We start from the raw sequence: 16763 nt of genomic DNA, 5'->3' as shown, positions 1-16763 counted from the left end.
GTAGGCCTATCATCACAGAAACAAGAGCTAGATATTTTAGCATGCATTTAAGACTTTATTTAAGACAAATGTGTCTCTTTATAAATGTTTACGGTCACCACACTCAAACGCATTATGTCTCTGCTCACCCTCCTGACATCAGTGACTCTGTAACTCTCTGTTGACTGTAAAACTTTGAAATTGCTCTGTTAACATCTGGAGTTTGTACAGTACGGGAATGCTTCAGCACAGGGGCCTAATAAATACACAGAGCACAGACTGGCTTAGAGGAAAAAATAAGAATAGAATAATCTCTACGTCAAACATATAGCTTACTATATAATCTTATATTCTAATATAATGTAATTCTCTATATAAAATAAGCAGATTGTACTGACTTAACACAAAATCATAATGAATGAAATAACTTAAAAACAATCAGCACCACTTAACAGATGAAGATAATGTGTTTGTTTACTAGTTGAAAAAAATAAATTAATACATTACAAAACATGCATTGACGGTGGATGGAGAAAATATGGAGGGGCTTCAAAATGTGCACACACATTTATGGTCATAACTCTTCAGCAGCGTGACGCAGTGTTTATTATTGTAACATCACCGCTCTGTGCGCCATACTTAAGCTATTTGGCTTGAGCTGTCCATCTAAATCATGCTAATGAACAAAAGCAAAACAAAAGTGAACATAACTCAGGTAATAAGCTACCTATGTATCTTTCAAGACCTGTGGTCATTAAAAGAAAAATAAATTTGAACTGAAAAACAAGATATGACTCGCCCATCAATAGGTTATCAGTCATGTCAATACACACATGTCTGAAAGTATGTGCTCATGGATCTTTATTGATGAATGGCAGTGGACTGTATGTACAGACTATCCTGAGCCATTACGTCCTCCTACAGCTTACTGTATAACACTACTGTGCACTACTCTTTTGAAGCTGCTCGATGGCACCCATTAAGGTTGAAATAAATAATGTCTATGGCACGTGTGTTAATGACATCACGTATAAGAGGGAAAAAAAACACCTCACGCAAAAAACACAATATTTCTGACCCTTTTTTGTTAGAGTTTACACAGCAGGTGATGGTAAAAACAAAAGATGAAATAGAATTCTAAAATGAGACGTGGTGGACGTGGTCTCATGCAGTGAAGATGGCCCAGCCTGATCATGAACCATTTAGTATGTAAGAGTTCACAAACACACACAAAAACAAGACCCGTAGCTTGACTAAGATTAGCTTGTAACTGCTTCGTGACAATAGAACATTCAAATAAAACTAGAAATGATAAAACTATGATTTAGACCACAAACAGTAATTCTTAAAACATTTAACATTCAGTGTGAAAAATGTTTGTCAGTGTCTCTAAATGGTATTTTTCAGTGCGAATTCTTATTAACCTCTAACAATATAATTAAAGATACTTCATATTTGTTGGGCTTACATGTTTCTTTGTAACAAACATTAAAGCCAAATAATTATAATCTGATGAGGCCTTAACTTCCTCTCAAACATTGAATAATGACATCTGAATCTTCTCCTTAGCTCCAGGAGCTACAGCATACATAGACCAGTCATCTCCTAGTCATTTTGAACTATGATGGGGTATGGAAACACCGGTTAGCAAAAACTAAACAAAGGCTAGCCTGAGGTTGAAATGACAGTGTGATGAGCAGTGCATTAAAACAAAATGAAACATAAGAAACACTATAAAATATCCAGGCAATTAATAGGTACAGAATATTTGCACACGAGTGGAATTGTACAGCTCAACTCACAAAGAACTGTAACAACAACGTCAATGTTATCTTAATATAATATATAGAATATTTTTTTATGGTGTAAGAGATAAACATAAAACAAACATTCACAAAAAAATTAAATAAGCAAAAACACAGAGGTACACACACACTCACTCACTCACTCACACACACACACACACTGAAAATGGAATGACCCTAGGTTGTGGTTCAGCTTTCCGTTGTTTCCCTTCTTATGTTCTTCATCTCATCTCCCACTTCCATACATTCCTGAATCTGCTTCCGTTGCATTCTCTGTTGGGATGTCCCTGGGATGGTCTGAAAAGCTAGGCTGCTTCTTCCAGGGCAGGGAGCAGGCCTTTCTCTGTCAGATGAGCCTTGAGCGAGTTAAAGATGTGGAGCTGTTGGTCTGGTCTCAAAGCAAGAAGCTGCTGGATGACTTTAGAGGGGTTTGGGCCTCTAAAAGAAAAGAAATGTTTTTAAGCTCAAGGGATACTCACATGATTAATATTACACTGATTATAATAGTACAATGATGATATTTTACACTTTGAAAAATACAAAATAATTGAACCTAGCAAGGCACTTATTAACTCAAACTATACAAACCTAGACCAAACAAATGAATATAAAAACATTTAAACATACAAAAAAAAGATAAATAAATTATAGAAAATATCACAATAAGTATATAAATAAATAAATAAATAGACAAAAGGACATGTCAGTGCTTCTGAAATGCTGATATAATGAGCATAGGCCAGGTTGACTAGCACAACAATCAGTTATATAATGTTATCCAAGTTATTTAAATTCCAGAATGTCTAAATTCATTTCAGTCAGTGCATAATGAGTAATAATATCAAATACAAATGTAAAAAATCATATGCATTCAGTTTAGGATCAGTAAGATTTTTTTTTTTTTTGGTAAAGAAGTGAATACTTTTAGCTTTGCTTTCAGCAAGGATGCATTAAATCGTACAACAATGTTACCAAGAACCAAATCAGCATTTTAATATAATGATTCTGAAGGTTCATGTGACACTGTGACACTGGAGTAATGGCTGCTAAAATTCAGCTTCGTCATCACAGGAGAAAATTACATTTTCTAATATATGCAAAGAGTAAACAGACTTTTACACACCCTGAACTTTGGATTGGTTCTGTATTTAATTGATCAAAAGTCAATTAAAATCCACATACAACTGTACCAGAAATTCAGTAATAACAATCTCACCTGATAAAGCTGGCGATGTAAACATTTACAAATGTGGCCATAAGGTACTGACAGTCAAAACGGTCCATGATTCCTCCATGTCCTGGAATGGTGTTCGCAAAGTCCTGCAGTGATGGACATCAGAGAGACCGTATGACCAGAGTGTAAAACACAGGACAGGAAACTCCTCAGGTACACTAAAGCCTTGTGCGACATCTAAATGTGTCTTTTACTGTTGCTGCAAAGACGGCCCCCTTAAGCTGCCTTGTGGTAAAGAATACTGTAGGTAATAGTTGAACCAAGACTGAACCTTCTTTTTTTCAGATCTGTATGATCTGTGTGTGCTCAAATTACACCCACCTTAATTTTAAAGGCCCTTTTGAAGCCGCTGGCAAAAAAGCCTCCAAAAGGTCCCATGATGGAGGCAAAGGCAGACAGGGCAATGCTGTGGATCTGGAATGGGTACAACTTTACTGTGGTCTAAAAGGAAAATGGGAGAGAGAAGGAAATGTGTAAGACACGGTCTTTATTTGTATGCAATTTCAGAATATGTTACATTTAAGGGATTCTGCTTTCAAGTCAAGTAGAGCTGTGACAGATTCACAATGAGTGTAAAGTGAGCAGATGGCTGTGTCTGAGCAACTGGTAATCACAGACGCAAAGGACAGAGGAAAAAAAAAGAAACAAGACAAAGAGAGGAGAAGTGGACAGACCGAGTGAGAGACATGAGATGTAAGTGTCCGACAGACTGTGTACGCGCGCGCGCGCGTGTGTGTGTGTGCGTGTGTGTGTGTGTGTGTTTTACCCAGCCCGTGATGGACTGCAGAACTGCTGGCAGGCCATAGTCCTGAAGCTGGAAGAGATCAGACGGCTCACAGTCCACTGTGAAACGGTTGGAGTCGTTGTTAAACTCCACAGGACACACAAAGTAACGGTAACCTGACATCACATAGGACAGCTGGAGAGGGGACGAAATGTGATTTGTTATTGTTCAAACACATCGAATACATTTAGAAAAGAACTAATCAGCCCCTTCCAAGTGTCAATCAAAACAATTCTTATTTTCACATCACCAAAGTTTCCAAATCTATATAAAAACAATCAGAGAAGACCAGACGAAGAACAGGAAGTGGGTTATTATTACTCACTAGGATGCCAAAAACAATGGTGGCGAAGAAGCCACCAATAAACCCCTCCCATGTCTTCTTAGGAGACAACTGCAGAGAAAAATCAGGAGTCAGAGAACTGTACTAAAGATACACATTACACAGAAAGTATTTATATAGTTAAGCCACACTCAAAGTATGAATGTTACTGCATAAGACAAAAGCAACTGGTATTTATTCTAAAGAAAGAAGACACTATTCAATCAAAATATTTCACAAAAAAAGTTCATTAGGTTTTTACAAATCTATTTCAAATAAATCCTGTTATTAATTTCTTAAACATCAAAGAAGCTTGTAAAAAAGTGCAATGCACAATTCTTCAAAAAATTCTGAAATATTTTTTGAGCACCAAATCAGCATGTTAGTATACTAATCAGACTGGAGTAATGGCTGAAAAAAATTTTTTGCCACTAGGAATAAATGACATTTTAAAATATTTCAAAATACGAAACAATATTTTACAATATTACTGCTTTTACTATATTTTTTATAAAATAAATGCATCCTTGGTGAGTTCTTTCAAAAAAATGTTAAAGCCTCTTACCTACTCTAAACTACTGAACGGGAGTTCAAATATTACACAGCCATTTGATTATATTTTAGATGTAACAATATTTGATTTTTAAATACTATTTAACTGGGGTGTTAAAAACACAAACCTTGATGAGAGGGGTTCGACCAAAAAAGAAACCAAACATGTAAGCCATGATGTCATTACAGATAACACAGGAAATGGGCACAATAAACCTGTGCACACAGAAACAGATAATCTTATATAAACAGATCACCCACACCAGAAAACCAACTGTACTGTATCTAATATTCTTGACTGGCAATGGATTGTAAAATTGAAATGCGTAAATGTCATATGGGTTTTGATTTTACCAGATCATCCCCTCAAACAGGTTATGAATGATTAAGTGGGACTGAGTCACCACAATCAGCAGGGTCACATGAGTCCAGCCGAACTGGGGAGAGAAGAAAAGAAGGGTATGAATAGCTCTATTCACTTCAAATCTGGGACTAAAGACAGTGCTATGATGAGGAAAAGAACCGTGTAGTCTGTGTGAAACATGTTTATAACGCTACTTTAGCAAACTCACTCACCATGTAGAATTGCAGGCGATAGTGTTTTTTCACCAGGCTCAGAACAAACATGCAGAACCCTGGAAAAGACACACACGAACACATCCACTCACATCAGTAAAACACAAATTTCCACCAATGCTAACCCAACATGTCTATGGGACTATTTTAGGCCAGTCACACGGTGTCACTAATTATATCCTGTTTGACAAGAACCAGCCAGTGACCAAAAAACCCCTCCAAGCAAATTTAGTACGAACCAAGCACACTGAAAAGATTATCTGAAACTAATCTGAAGGACATGGAAGCTTTATACATTTTTTAACAGTTTGCCTAACAAAGTGACAACACTATATTGTTTATAACTGATGATCTTGTTTCACTTTACACCAATAAATGTTATCGTTACACTTTATAAAAATAGAACACTGATATACATTTTTAAAAGACCTGTTTACATTCCATTTCAGTCATAATACATATATAATCATAACATATACAGCTAGCAATGCTACGCAGAAAATGAATGAAATGAATAATTGATATTACAAATACAAGTAATCAATAAAGTACTCATATAGCAGGGAACTTTGTCGATATTTCTTACTCTTGAACCACATGTGATTCACACTATTTTGTTACATATTGTAGTTTGGTGTGTGACAGTTTGTCTTTTTTTGTACTTCTTGCTTAGATAATCATCGTTAAAAAAATTTTTTTTATAAAAATAAAACAACATTATAACTTGTTGCTTCTCATTTAGCTTATGATGAAATCTGCTGTGTTGCATCTTTTTGAAAGAGAAAACGAGCGAGGGGTGCACAGACAGGCAGAGCCTAACCACATCCTGGATGACATTAACTCCACGCTTATGAAAAACCATCACCCCAAAAAACCTCAAATCATTATGCCTGCATTTCAACTTGACATAAAACACTTCTTGAATACTGCATTTGACTTTCCCTTTAACATTCTGTGTGGAAAAGTGATTGAGCTGTTGGACTGAGCAGTAACTGTGAGAACTATTAATTATAAAAGTTCCCAAAGGCCTTGGGACATCAATAATCAAATGAAGTACCACACTTGTTGGAAAGAGAAGGTTCTAACCTGTGAGGTACAAGGCAAAGGAAATGAAGCGGTGGTATTTGCTGAGGATGCGTAGAGGCTCCTCCCTTTGCACCAGTGTGAAGAAATAATCAGTCACTGTTTCACCATAGAAGAAGTAGTTTACACACAACAGGAAGTACCTGACAAAAAAAAAAAACGTTACAATTAGCAGTCAGACATTACTTTGACAAAGGCCTTTCACATACACGCATCAATCAAAGTGTTTCTTATGGTTGCCAAAGTAATTATGAATTACAAAACCTAAAGACTATTTCAAAGAAAAATTCAACCAGTTTAAACAGGGTAAATTAAGAAATGCATGCCAAGGAATGTCATACTTTATCACAAAAGAAAATAAGTGAAGGTATTGTGCATTAAGAAGGTGAAGCCTGTTTAGAACCGTAAAAACATTGTTTAGAAAGATTTTTTTATTTGTTTGTTTTTGCATGGCAACATCATTTAATACAAATTAGGCATGCATCCCTCCTTCAATTCTCAGGAATCCAATGTAATAAAAGTAAATACATATTATTTAAATAAACTGATAGATAAATAAATAAATAGATTTTCCAAAAGTAAATCCACTGTATTTTGGTGCATTTTAAAAATTACTATTTTAAAATGCTTTTGTGTCTTTTAGTAATGAGAATTGGAAATAAATTGCTTAAATTATGATGAAAATGTTATGAATTATTTGTAATTGTCTGAAATATAAGCTAATGTTGTTTATAAAATTGATTTAAAGTCTTTTCTTATTTTGGAGGTAAAATATGACTTTTTTCAACAGATGCACAGAAAAACCTTTGACTTAAATGTATTCAGATTAATTACTACAAATTAACACTAACATTTGGCATCAAGAGACCTGATTTTTGCCAGATTTTCCAAATATTTCAAGTGAATAGTGATGTCAATGATTCATTGACGATCGATTAATTGTCATTAAGAGATGTAATCAATTAAAGCTATTGATGGTGAACTTTAAAAGTACATTCAAATAGAAACTATACAAAGTCCATAAACATGGAAAGCAATAAAAATTAAGTAACCAAGTCATACGTTGTAGGAATGAATTCTTGATTCTTAACGAAAGCTTTCATTTCCCCCCACATCATGTTAATCTCTGTAAAAATAAACTTGACGTGCCTCGTTTAACAAGCACAAACTGTGTTGAAATTAAATGAGATGAGAGATAAAGCCTTAAACCCATGAGATTTCTATAACATAATTAGGTTAATTTAGGCGCTCTTTGTCATTTTGGCAAGTAAAAAGGATATTGTCTAATTTTATTTTTTTAACCACACTAACAAGGATTAAAAGTGAATGACAAGAAAATAAACCTGCAAAATTAGAGGGTTAGATGGTGAGGATTTGGAAAAGAAATAATAAATATTTTTAAATTTGTGATGAACCAAAACATAACACAAAGTTGTATTAATTTAAATGTATGGGCTCACAGGCTACTCAGATGATTGCAACGGTGGTTTTGTCCCAACCAGTGTAAACAGCCTCAAGCTGTTGCGGCGTGATATAGACAATGTCTTAAGTTTAACAATTAAATTATTAATTGATCTTTATATCAGATGAAGATCGTTCATGGGAATGATCGAAAATTGACATCCCTATCAAATCAGCACTGAATTTTAAAACTTCAAAAGGCATTCAGTTGGATTATGATGTTAATAAAACTTGGTGAATCTTTCCTTCAACATTTAAAACAAACTACACTACAGTTTGACTGTGGTCTAAACCAGAGTGATTTTCCATACCTCTATACAGCTGGTGATAGCATGTATGGCTGGATGAATAAACAAGTGCAGTATTTACACATTTTTACACCGAAAATGAAAGAACTTGTAAGACATCAAGACAGGCATATTATGATACGATGAAAGTAATGATAATGATGATGCCATCTAATTATAGGCAGTACACAGTGGGAGAGAGAAAGACAGAGAGATCAGGGGTGACAGATAATGAGAAAAGGGAGCGAGGGAGAGACAATGAAGCGAGAAAATGAAGGTGGCAGGCAGCTACGTGTCACAAGTCTCACCAGCTTAGTGTTCTGAACCATGGCAGGTGGTAAGAGTGATACACGCTGTAACCAATTGTGATGATCTCATGGAAGCACTTGATCTGAACGCACAGCACCTGTGGAAGACACACAGACAACAATAAAAAAGAAAAAAAACAGGCAACCTACCAGTTCTACTCTGATGTGCTATTTCTAGTTGCTTTTGAAAGCAAAAGTTCATCCTGTGCATTTGCTGCTCTAACTGGCAGTCAATAAAGCTCATTACATCTTTTGTTATTGTCCTACATGGCATGATATATCAGGACCATATTGGTTATCGGACAGTATAAAAAATGATTCACCATTATGGAAATGTATTGTTTGTTAAATCTGAATAACACATTTTGTAAACTCTTCCATCTGTTTTGGGATTTTAGATTATGCAACGCCACCTGCTGCTAATATAATGGTGAAATTTAAAGGGGTCATATCATGTTCCTAAAAGGAACATTATTTGGTGTATTTGCTGTAGTGAAATGTGCTTATGTGGTTTAAGGTTTTTTAAAAAAAAAACATTATTTTCCACATAATGTACATTATTGTTTCTCCTCTATGCCCCACCTTCCGAAACGCGTCAATGTTTACAAAGCTCACTGTTCAGAAAAGCGAGGTGTGGAGGAGGGGTGGGGTGGAGGAGGGATGCGGATAAACTTTCAATGGATAGAGGTAATTTAGAGCGATATTTATACTATAGTACCGATTACTTGATTGTGGTCCACCTGTGTTGATTAGGCTAAGAATATGACGCGCTCCTCCCGAATCTTGTTACTAAAACATCATATGTTTTAAGTGACTGACAGAAATGTTACGCCCCTCAATAGGGCTGCACGATATTGGGAAAAAATGACATTGCAATATTTTATTTTTCTGCGATATTTTTTCTTACAAACAAAAATGGGGTGAGCACACTTACATTCTAATTTTAAATGATTTAAACATCGACACCATCGTGTCAATTGATTAATATGCACGAGGGAGAAAGAACAAGACAGCGCTCGTGTTGTTTGAAGACGGCTCGCTGCCTCACTCTCTCTCTGTCTCTCTCTCTCTCTCTCTCTCGCGCGCGCTCTCTCTCTGTCTGTCTCTCGCGCGCGCTCTCTCTCTCTGTCTCTCTCGGTCTCCTGCGATGTGACTATCGTGGATTCGTACATCGCGATATCGATGCTTAAACAACACATCGTGCAGCCCTACCCCTCAATATAAACTGTTGTCGCTGTCCCAGTCATAACACTGCCATGACAGGACAACAATAATAAAACCCATTACAATCGAGGCAGTTGTTGCATCCAGTGGGAACATAATTACTGATTATAATGACTGATAATAATCTTTGCGTGAACATTTGGCCGGCGTTATGCAAATCTTCCCACCTAGTGATGTAGAGATGTGGGGGCGTGTTAAAACTAGACGTTTTACGAGGACCTGGATGTATCTTAAATTTGATAAAGAATATATCTTAGGATTTGAGACTTTAGTCTTTGCAACTTTACAGATCTTCTTCATGCACCAAGAGCTCGTAAACACAGCAGCATTATTTTACTATTATTTATATATTATTACTGTATTTATTAGCAGTTTAATTTTAGTTAAAGTATTTGTAATTTTGTGATTACATAACAAAACAATTATAATGATTGTTTCCATATACCTTTAAAACATTTTTATTTCAGTTTTAGTATGAGTAAATTTAGGACTTCTTTCAGTAAGTTGCCATGGCAACATTTCTAATTTACAGTAAAATGTTTTATATTTTATATAAAGATTTATATTTAATTGTATTTTTTAGCATTTTTAGTTGAATTACCAAATTTTTTTTAGCAATAACAAAACTGAGTTAATCTCTGACGTGATCTGACTGTCTTTAGAAAAGTTTAGATGATATTTTATTTTCATCTTGTCTCTGTATAAAACATATTAAAGTATAAGCGCAGCTCTGCTTTGTTCACAGCTTACCAAGGGAACACTGTATCGCTGCTGTTCTATAAGCGACCATCTGCTGTCAGAGAGTGAATTTGCATTTTCATTTAGTCCATCTGCAGTTTTTGTTTCGTGCAGATGTTTTATATAGTATAGTTTCACACAACTAAAGACAGACCTTTCTGTTTTTGTTTAAAATTGCATACAATCTTAGATTTATTTTTTTTAAATCATGCTGCATGTACACAACGTATTTGTTTGAATTGTGATTCAAATGCAATGGTTGCCTCTTAATTTGAATGGAAAGCATACAGGCAAAGCCTTTATTTATAAGAAGAGATTTTTTGTCTTATTTGTTTGATCAGGTTTGGGGTTTGTTTTAAAATTTCAAGTTAGTCTTGTTATTTGACATATTTCTGTTTCACGTAAAAATGTGCAGCATTTTGTCCAAGCAAAAATAAAAGGACAACTTTCCATTTATAATTTGTCTTAAAGAAAACCATATAGTGAATCAACTCGTGAGTTGAGTGAATCGTTACTTCCCCATTGAGGTCCCAACTATTCAGCTTTATTGTCAATTACTCACCTTGAAATTAATAATTGTGCATATTTTATAATATTGATTAAAACAGTGTGTAGCCTGAATTCACTTAAGCATAACAACACAACACTGAAAAAAAACCCTATTAATTTGAGTGCATTTTATCCATATATTTATACATAATAGTATAGATTAATACTGTTGGCATTTGTTAACATGAACATTTTAACAGGCTATAATATCTGAAGTAGCCAGATTATGGATCAAAGTGGACAGTGTTTATTCAGAGTCTAAATTCAGGTCTCACAAATATATCTGCGGGCCTGCTCGAAGACAACTCAATTCAGCAGCTCAGCGGAGTAATAATGTTTAATAATATTAAAAGAATAAATAAACATCAGTACTCATCTGTCATGTTTTAAAACAGCAAAGAAAAAATATCTCAACATTAATTGGTTTATGATTCTTCTATGGAACATTATCTGTAGTTGTAACTAGATGTTTCCATAACTTGGAATCTGGCACTCTCCTTTATTTCCCATCAATGTCATTAAATCTGTAAGACCATGACACACCAAACATTCACAGTGGTGATTTTAGAAATTACCAGCACAACTCAAGACAACTCTTAAGATGCTCCCTATTTTCTATTACAAATGTCTCTCTGATTGCATATTCACCATGCACTTAATTTACTCTTGTCTGTGTCTGTGTCATGCTCATCAGACTGAAGAAAGTGCAAATGCCACCAAAACATGAGAGATTGGACTAATTTAAGATCCACACAAGCAGGTGGCTGATACTGTAGACATAAAATAGTAAAAATACTAAAATAAGTTAAAAAGAAAATAAAAACCAAATGTTGGACGCTGCATTTGGAAGCTTCAAAACCAGATGTTTTGTCCCCAAAAATATGGAATCTGAGCAGCCTGTTTTTTAAGTCTTAAGTAAAAATGTCCCTTGGTGTTTACAACAACAGCATAAGAACATACTCACAATCATCATCAGCACCATCGGACCAAGATAAATAATGATAAAGAAAAAAGAGATCATAGCCAGAGTGAGGATGCCCCTCACCCACCAGTTCTTCCATCTGCAGAAGAGACAAACACATTAACGCAAAGCATATTGGATGGAAATATAATCTTTCTAATGCAAGGACTAAAAGCTCCGGTGGCCTTTTTAATGAATGAATCATCTGTTGTTTACAAAAAATGCCAATAATCTGCTCTGGAGTGGGATGCTTTAAACACACTTTGTATATCACGTCACATGATGCAAGTGTGTTCTACTTTACTAGGAGTCATTTTAATTGTTGATTTAGAGGTATTTACCGTGAGGAAAGGCCCGAGAGGGCTTTGTTGAGAACCTCTGGTGTGTCATCGGCAGGAACGGGAACCTCAGGAACCCCAGAGTCTGACTTAGTCTCATTATCCGAGGCTCCATCTTTCTCCTTGCCCTCCGTCTCAGAGCCCTGAACACAAATATAGAACAGATTAATTCATTCATCAAAAATCATATTTGTTTGTTTGCAAAGAATTCTGGATAGTGGCTACTATATAAACTACTGTTTCACAGTTTGGGATCAGTAAGTTTTTCAAACAAGAAATAATACATGTATTTTCAGTAGTGATGAAATACAATCATCAAAAGTGACAGAAAATAAATAAATTGTTGATAAAGAAAATGCTTTTCATCAAAAAATCCAGAAAAAAAACATTACAGATAATATTATGCAGCACAACTGTCTTCACCACAGATAAAAATAAGAAATGTTCTTGAGCACCAAATCAGCATATCAGAATGATTTCTGAAGGATCATGTGACTCTGAAGACTGGAGCAATGGCTGCTAAAAATTCAGCTTTGCCATCACAGAAATAAATTACATTTTAAACCTTTAAAATAGAAGGCGCTTATTAGAAAATTCCATTAATATTTCACAATATTACTGCTTTTCCTGTAATTCTGAGCAGATAAAGGCAGCCTTGGAAGTAAGTAGCCTGTTGCACAATTACAAACAACCTGTCTTCATCCCTACAGCAACACGCTGTCATCCTCAGATGGGTCTGCACCAACTGGTCCAGTTGTTAAGACTGTTCCAGAAACCTCTTTCTACCCATTTGACATAAATAATTTGGATCTGATTACGAAGAGCACCCTCAAGCTAACGTATATTTAAGGCTGACACTCATCTGAAAGCAAGAGCTACAGAATGATCCAGGGTTTCCATGGAGATGGACTACATCCTGTTATTTAAGATGCCAGAGTTAAAAATACCCTCCCTCGTCCAGCCCACCTCCTCCCCCGTCTCTCAAATGCTCCGCCGACTGCAAATAGCTTATCAGGAATCCCACTCTTCCTAAGAGAGACATTTTCAGTCTTTCTGCCAGATCTGACCCATACCCATCTCAGAGTATGAGCAACACTTCGACGAAACTGGCGGACAGCAGAGTTAGCCATCTGGAAATGTGGAATTCCCAGGCAAACACAACATCAGTGACAGTCTACAAAAGAGATGACTGATGTAAGCCTGTGTTAAATTTGTCACATTCATAAAAAATGTAATGTCTGATGAGTTGATGTCCTGGCAGAGCAATTCGAGCTCAGTGACTTTCAACGTGGCAATATCACTGTAAAATGATTTGGTCTGCTGTGGAAGAATTTACCTAACCTTATCCGGTACAGGAATTTACCTAACCTTAACCCTAACCCAATGTGGACAGATGGGTCCCTGACAACATTCAAAACACAACTTAAAACCCATATCTTCCATGGTATCCTGGCCTGCTGACAAAGAAGTTTGCTTCCAAATCCCTCCTTCTTGTAGTTTGAAACTTTGTTTTGCTAGCACTTTACATGTTATTGCCTCCTTATCATAAATCGCTTGTTCTATTACTCATTTGGAAGCCACTTTGGATAAAAGCTTGTAAATGTAGATAAATGTCAAATAATCTGACTAGTCTGCATAAATAAATACCAGTCATGAACGCCTTTGATACAGACTGAAACGGCAAAGAGGGAAGCTGTTACAGCCACAAATTAACTATCAATGCCCATGTTAAACAAGCACATATGGGTGAGTTGTCTACATACAATTGGCCATGTAGTGTTCTTCATTCTAAAACAGGGACAAAGCGTCTTTCTCTGTTTCATTACAATGTAATAAATTAGTTTAATGTAATAAACTCAGCAGGCTCTCTCTGGCCTCTTGAATGAATTCTTAAAATTCTTTAACTCTCACAGCAACACAAATACAAATCTGTTTGAAAGCTTGGGAAAAGGGTTAAAAATCCACTGTTTGGTTACCAACATTCTTCAAAATATCTCCTTCCACAGACAAAAGAGAGTCATACAAGTTTGGAGCAAAATGAGGGTGAGTAAATGATGACAAAATTTTGTTAATGGGAAAACGATGATGAAAAAACAAATCTGATGATGCAGTGTCTTTTTTGATTCAATCGATTAGGAACGGACAAAAAGAACAAAACCTATACCGAAAATTCTATTTTGCTCTGAAATGTCAGATTATGAAAGCAAAGTGTGTTGGAAACTTTCATACTGACTTTTAAAAACAAATAGACAAATACTTAATGTAAAAAATAAAAAAAAAATGGTTAGAGTCAGACCATGACCACATTTAGTCAATTTGCCTGAGAGTTGATATGCGAATGAAAGCAGCACAATGTTTCATTTGCATGATCAAGTATTAGGTCTCAGTGTTTCATATGAAAAATGAATCTATTTAGTATAATATAGACCCTGTCATTGCACTAGTAAGCACAGCTACAATTACACACGCTTGCTTGGCTTATTCATTCATCACTCCAAGATTTTGGCAGTACTAAAGATAGAAGAGGCTGTTGTGCTTAATTCTTCATTTAAAATACATTTATGACAATAATACAACATAAAAAAAAAAAACGAATTACCAAAAAAAATTCTCAAGAACTATTGACCGAGTATATAAAGGTTGCACATAAGACAGTTTACCCTACAATTCCTTAGACTGTGGTCCTTTCAATAACATTATCACATACTACTAACAAAATCTGACATTTGATGTTCAAAAAAGGAGGACAAATACAGAAGAGAACAAATTACTAAATATTCACAAATAATTTATATTAACTTATACTGTGATCTCGCTATCAGGTTTGAGACCATGCCTACAGGTCAAGACACTTTACACAATGTTGACTCACCCATCTGCCCATGTCTCTCTCAGTATCCATGTTTTTTACCTTTATTTGTACACAGCATGAAGATCAGTGCATGCACTCCAAACACTGTCTAACTCTGCAGAAAGCACAGCTCATCCAGAAGACTTGTACCTCACTGTCCTGAACTGAACAGAGCAGGGATTGTTCAAGCAGATTAACTTAATTTCAGCAACATGGCAACTGCAAGAAATACACTGGAGCCTTATAGGTGTGTTTTTTGTTTGTTTGTTTGTTTTTGGGACACAGTCAGAAAACATTCAGTACATGAGAAGTTCAGGAAGAACATCAGACTCCTGATGATGCTCTGACTTTCATCACGAGCTCTAATCTACGGTGTTACACACTCATGAACGATACAGTTCTATCTTTTATCAACCCAAAGCATTAAAACTGCTTTCGTGCTGTGACAAGACACTTGCACGCGGGAATCACAAAAATATAACGGCCTATAGTCGATTTTTTTTCTCTCTCTCTCTCTTCATATATGACAGTTTGTAGCTCAAATGATAGCCATAACAACATGCATCTCTCCACATCTCTTTCTTTATTCGGTAACGTTACCTTATCCTCCGAGTTTTGATGCTGCAGCTCCGTTTCCGTCCCTGCTCGGTGTCGTAATTCTGTCATGATTGGCTTGGTTTGATGAAAATAAAGGCCCGATGAAGCAGCAATCTTCGGGGGTTGCTGTTCGTTTTTAATGATTGTTGTTATTAGGACGGGAAAGGGAGCGACTGCGCATGCGTGCGCCAAGAGACAGCCATCTAGTGACCAGTGCTGAGAAGACAGTCAGATAGATGGATGGATGGATGGATGGATGGATGGACAGGTATCTGATACTACTGAACTTCTATATATTAAAACGACACTGTCAACAGTAATTAAATCATTTAGATTTTTAAAGCAAAATTATTGTTTTATAATTTAGAAATTAAAAGTTATTTATTTGTTGTAATATATATTATAATTTTTTTTTTTTTTACTTTATACATTTCACACATCTTCATTATTCATTATAATCTATACAGGCTAACTGAGCATAATTCGTAGTCTACAGCTGTTATGACAATTACAAACAATAACATTATAACTTTACATATAATTCATGCATTAGCTGACTTTTCAGTCTCTTCGACTAAAATTCTGTCTGATTTGTCTTTAATTAATTTATTCAGCTAAGCTGTAAAATACATATATTAACATATACTCTTATTTAGAATCTGAATTAGAATTTTAAATGAATGGTACCATTTTTCAAAAATAGAATTTATCTAAAATAATGTATTGTATTTATAGTAGGCCTAACTTGTAGAACTTAGATGGCAGTTTAGTAGTGGGACACGATGCCTCCTTTTCATTATTTTCCTTACATTTTCTTCCCTAAATAATATATTGAAAATAATAAATAATATATACTAAACATGCTAAACGAACAGCTTTACAATTTAGTTTGTCATTCATCATTAAATGCATATTGTTATCTTAAAGCAAGCACCTTTCGCTAATGCATGACCTTTCCGTTGGCTTGTCACGTGATCTCAAACTATTGGACCTGTCTTATCTGCTGTAAAATCGATTTCTCTAGGCCTTTAATAGTTTTAAACATTCAACCTATTTCTTTCTGTATATGTGTTTTTAAGCAGAGAATCTTCTTGGTGTACTTTTAAATTTTGAT

At 35.3% G+C, this 16763-nt stretch overlaps 1 protein-coding gene across 1 annotated transcript; it reads right to left on the bottom strand.

Annotated features, from left to right (window-relative positions):
• Positions 1 to 32: 32 nt before the first annotated feature.
• LOC113075252 (phosphatidate cytidylyltransferase 2-like) lies at positions 33 to 15836 on the bottom strand. Its single transcript, XM_026247916.1, has 13 exons — positions 15653 to 15836; positions 12205 to 12344; positions 11867 to 11963; positions 8392 to 8489; positions 6339 to 6478; positions 5253 to 5311; positions 5031 to 5113; positions 4805 to 4892; positions 4128 to 4196; positions 3785 to 3937; positions 3340 to 3459; positions 3001 to 3104; positions 33 to 2222 (listed from the first exon to the last, which is right to left on the bottom strand). Exons 1-13 carry the CDS (start codon positions 15716 to 15718, stop codon positions 2090 to 2092), a joined length of 1350 nt encoding a protein of 449 aa, XP_026103701.1. The 5' UTR covers positions 15719 to 15836; the 3' UTR covers positions 33 to 2089.
• Between the last annotated feature and the right edge of the window lie 927 nt (positions 15837 to 16763).

Source organism: Carassius auratus, unplaced genomic scaffold (genome assembly GCF_003368295.1).
Source record: "Carassius auratus strain Wakin unplaced genomic scaffold, ASM336829v1 scaf_tig00016555, whole genome shotgun sequence".
Classification (NCBI taxonomy): Eukaryota; Metazoa; Chordata; class Actinopteri; order Cypriniformes; family Cyprinidae; genus Carassius; species Carassius auratus.
The sequence above is the reverse complement of the archived record's forward strand: the minus strand, read 5'-3'. Positions and strand labels throughout refer to the sequence as shown.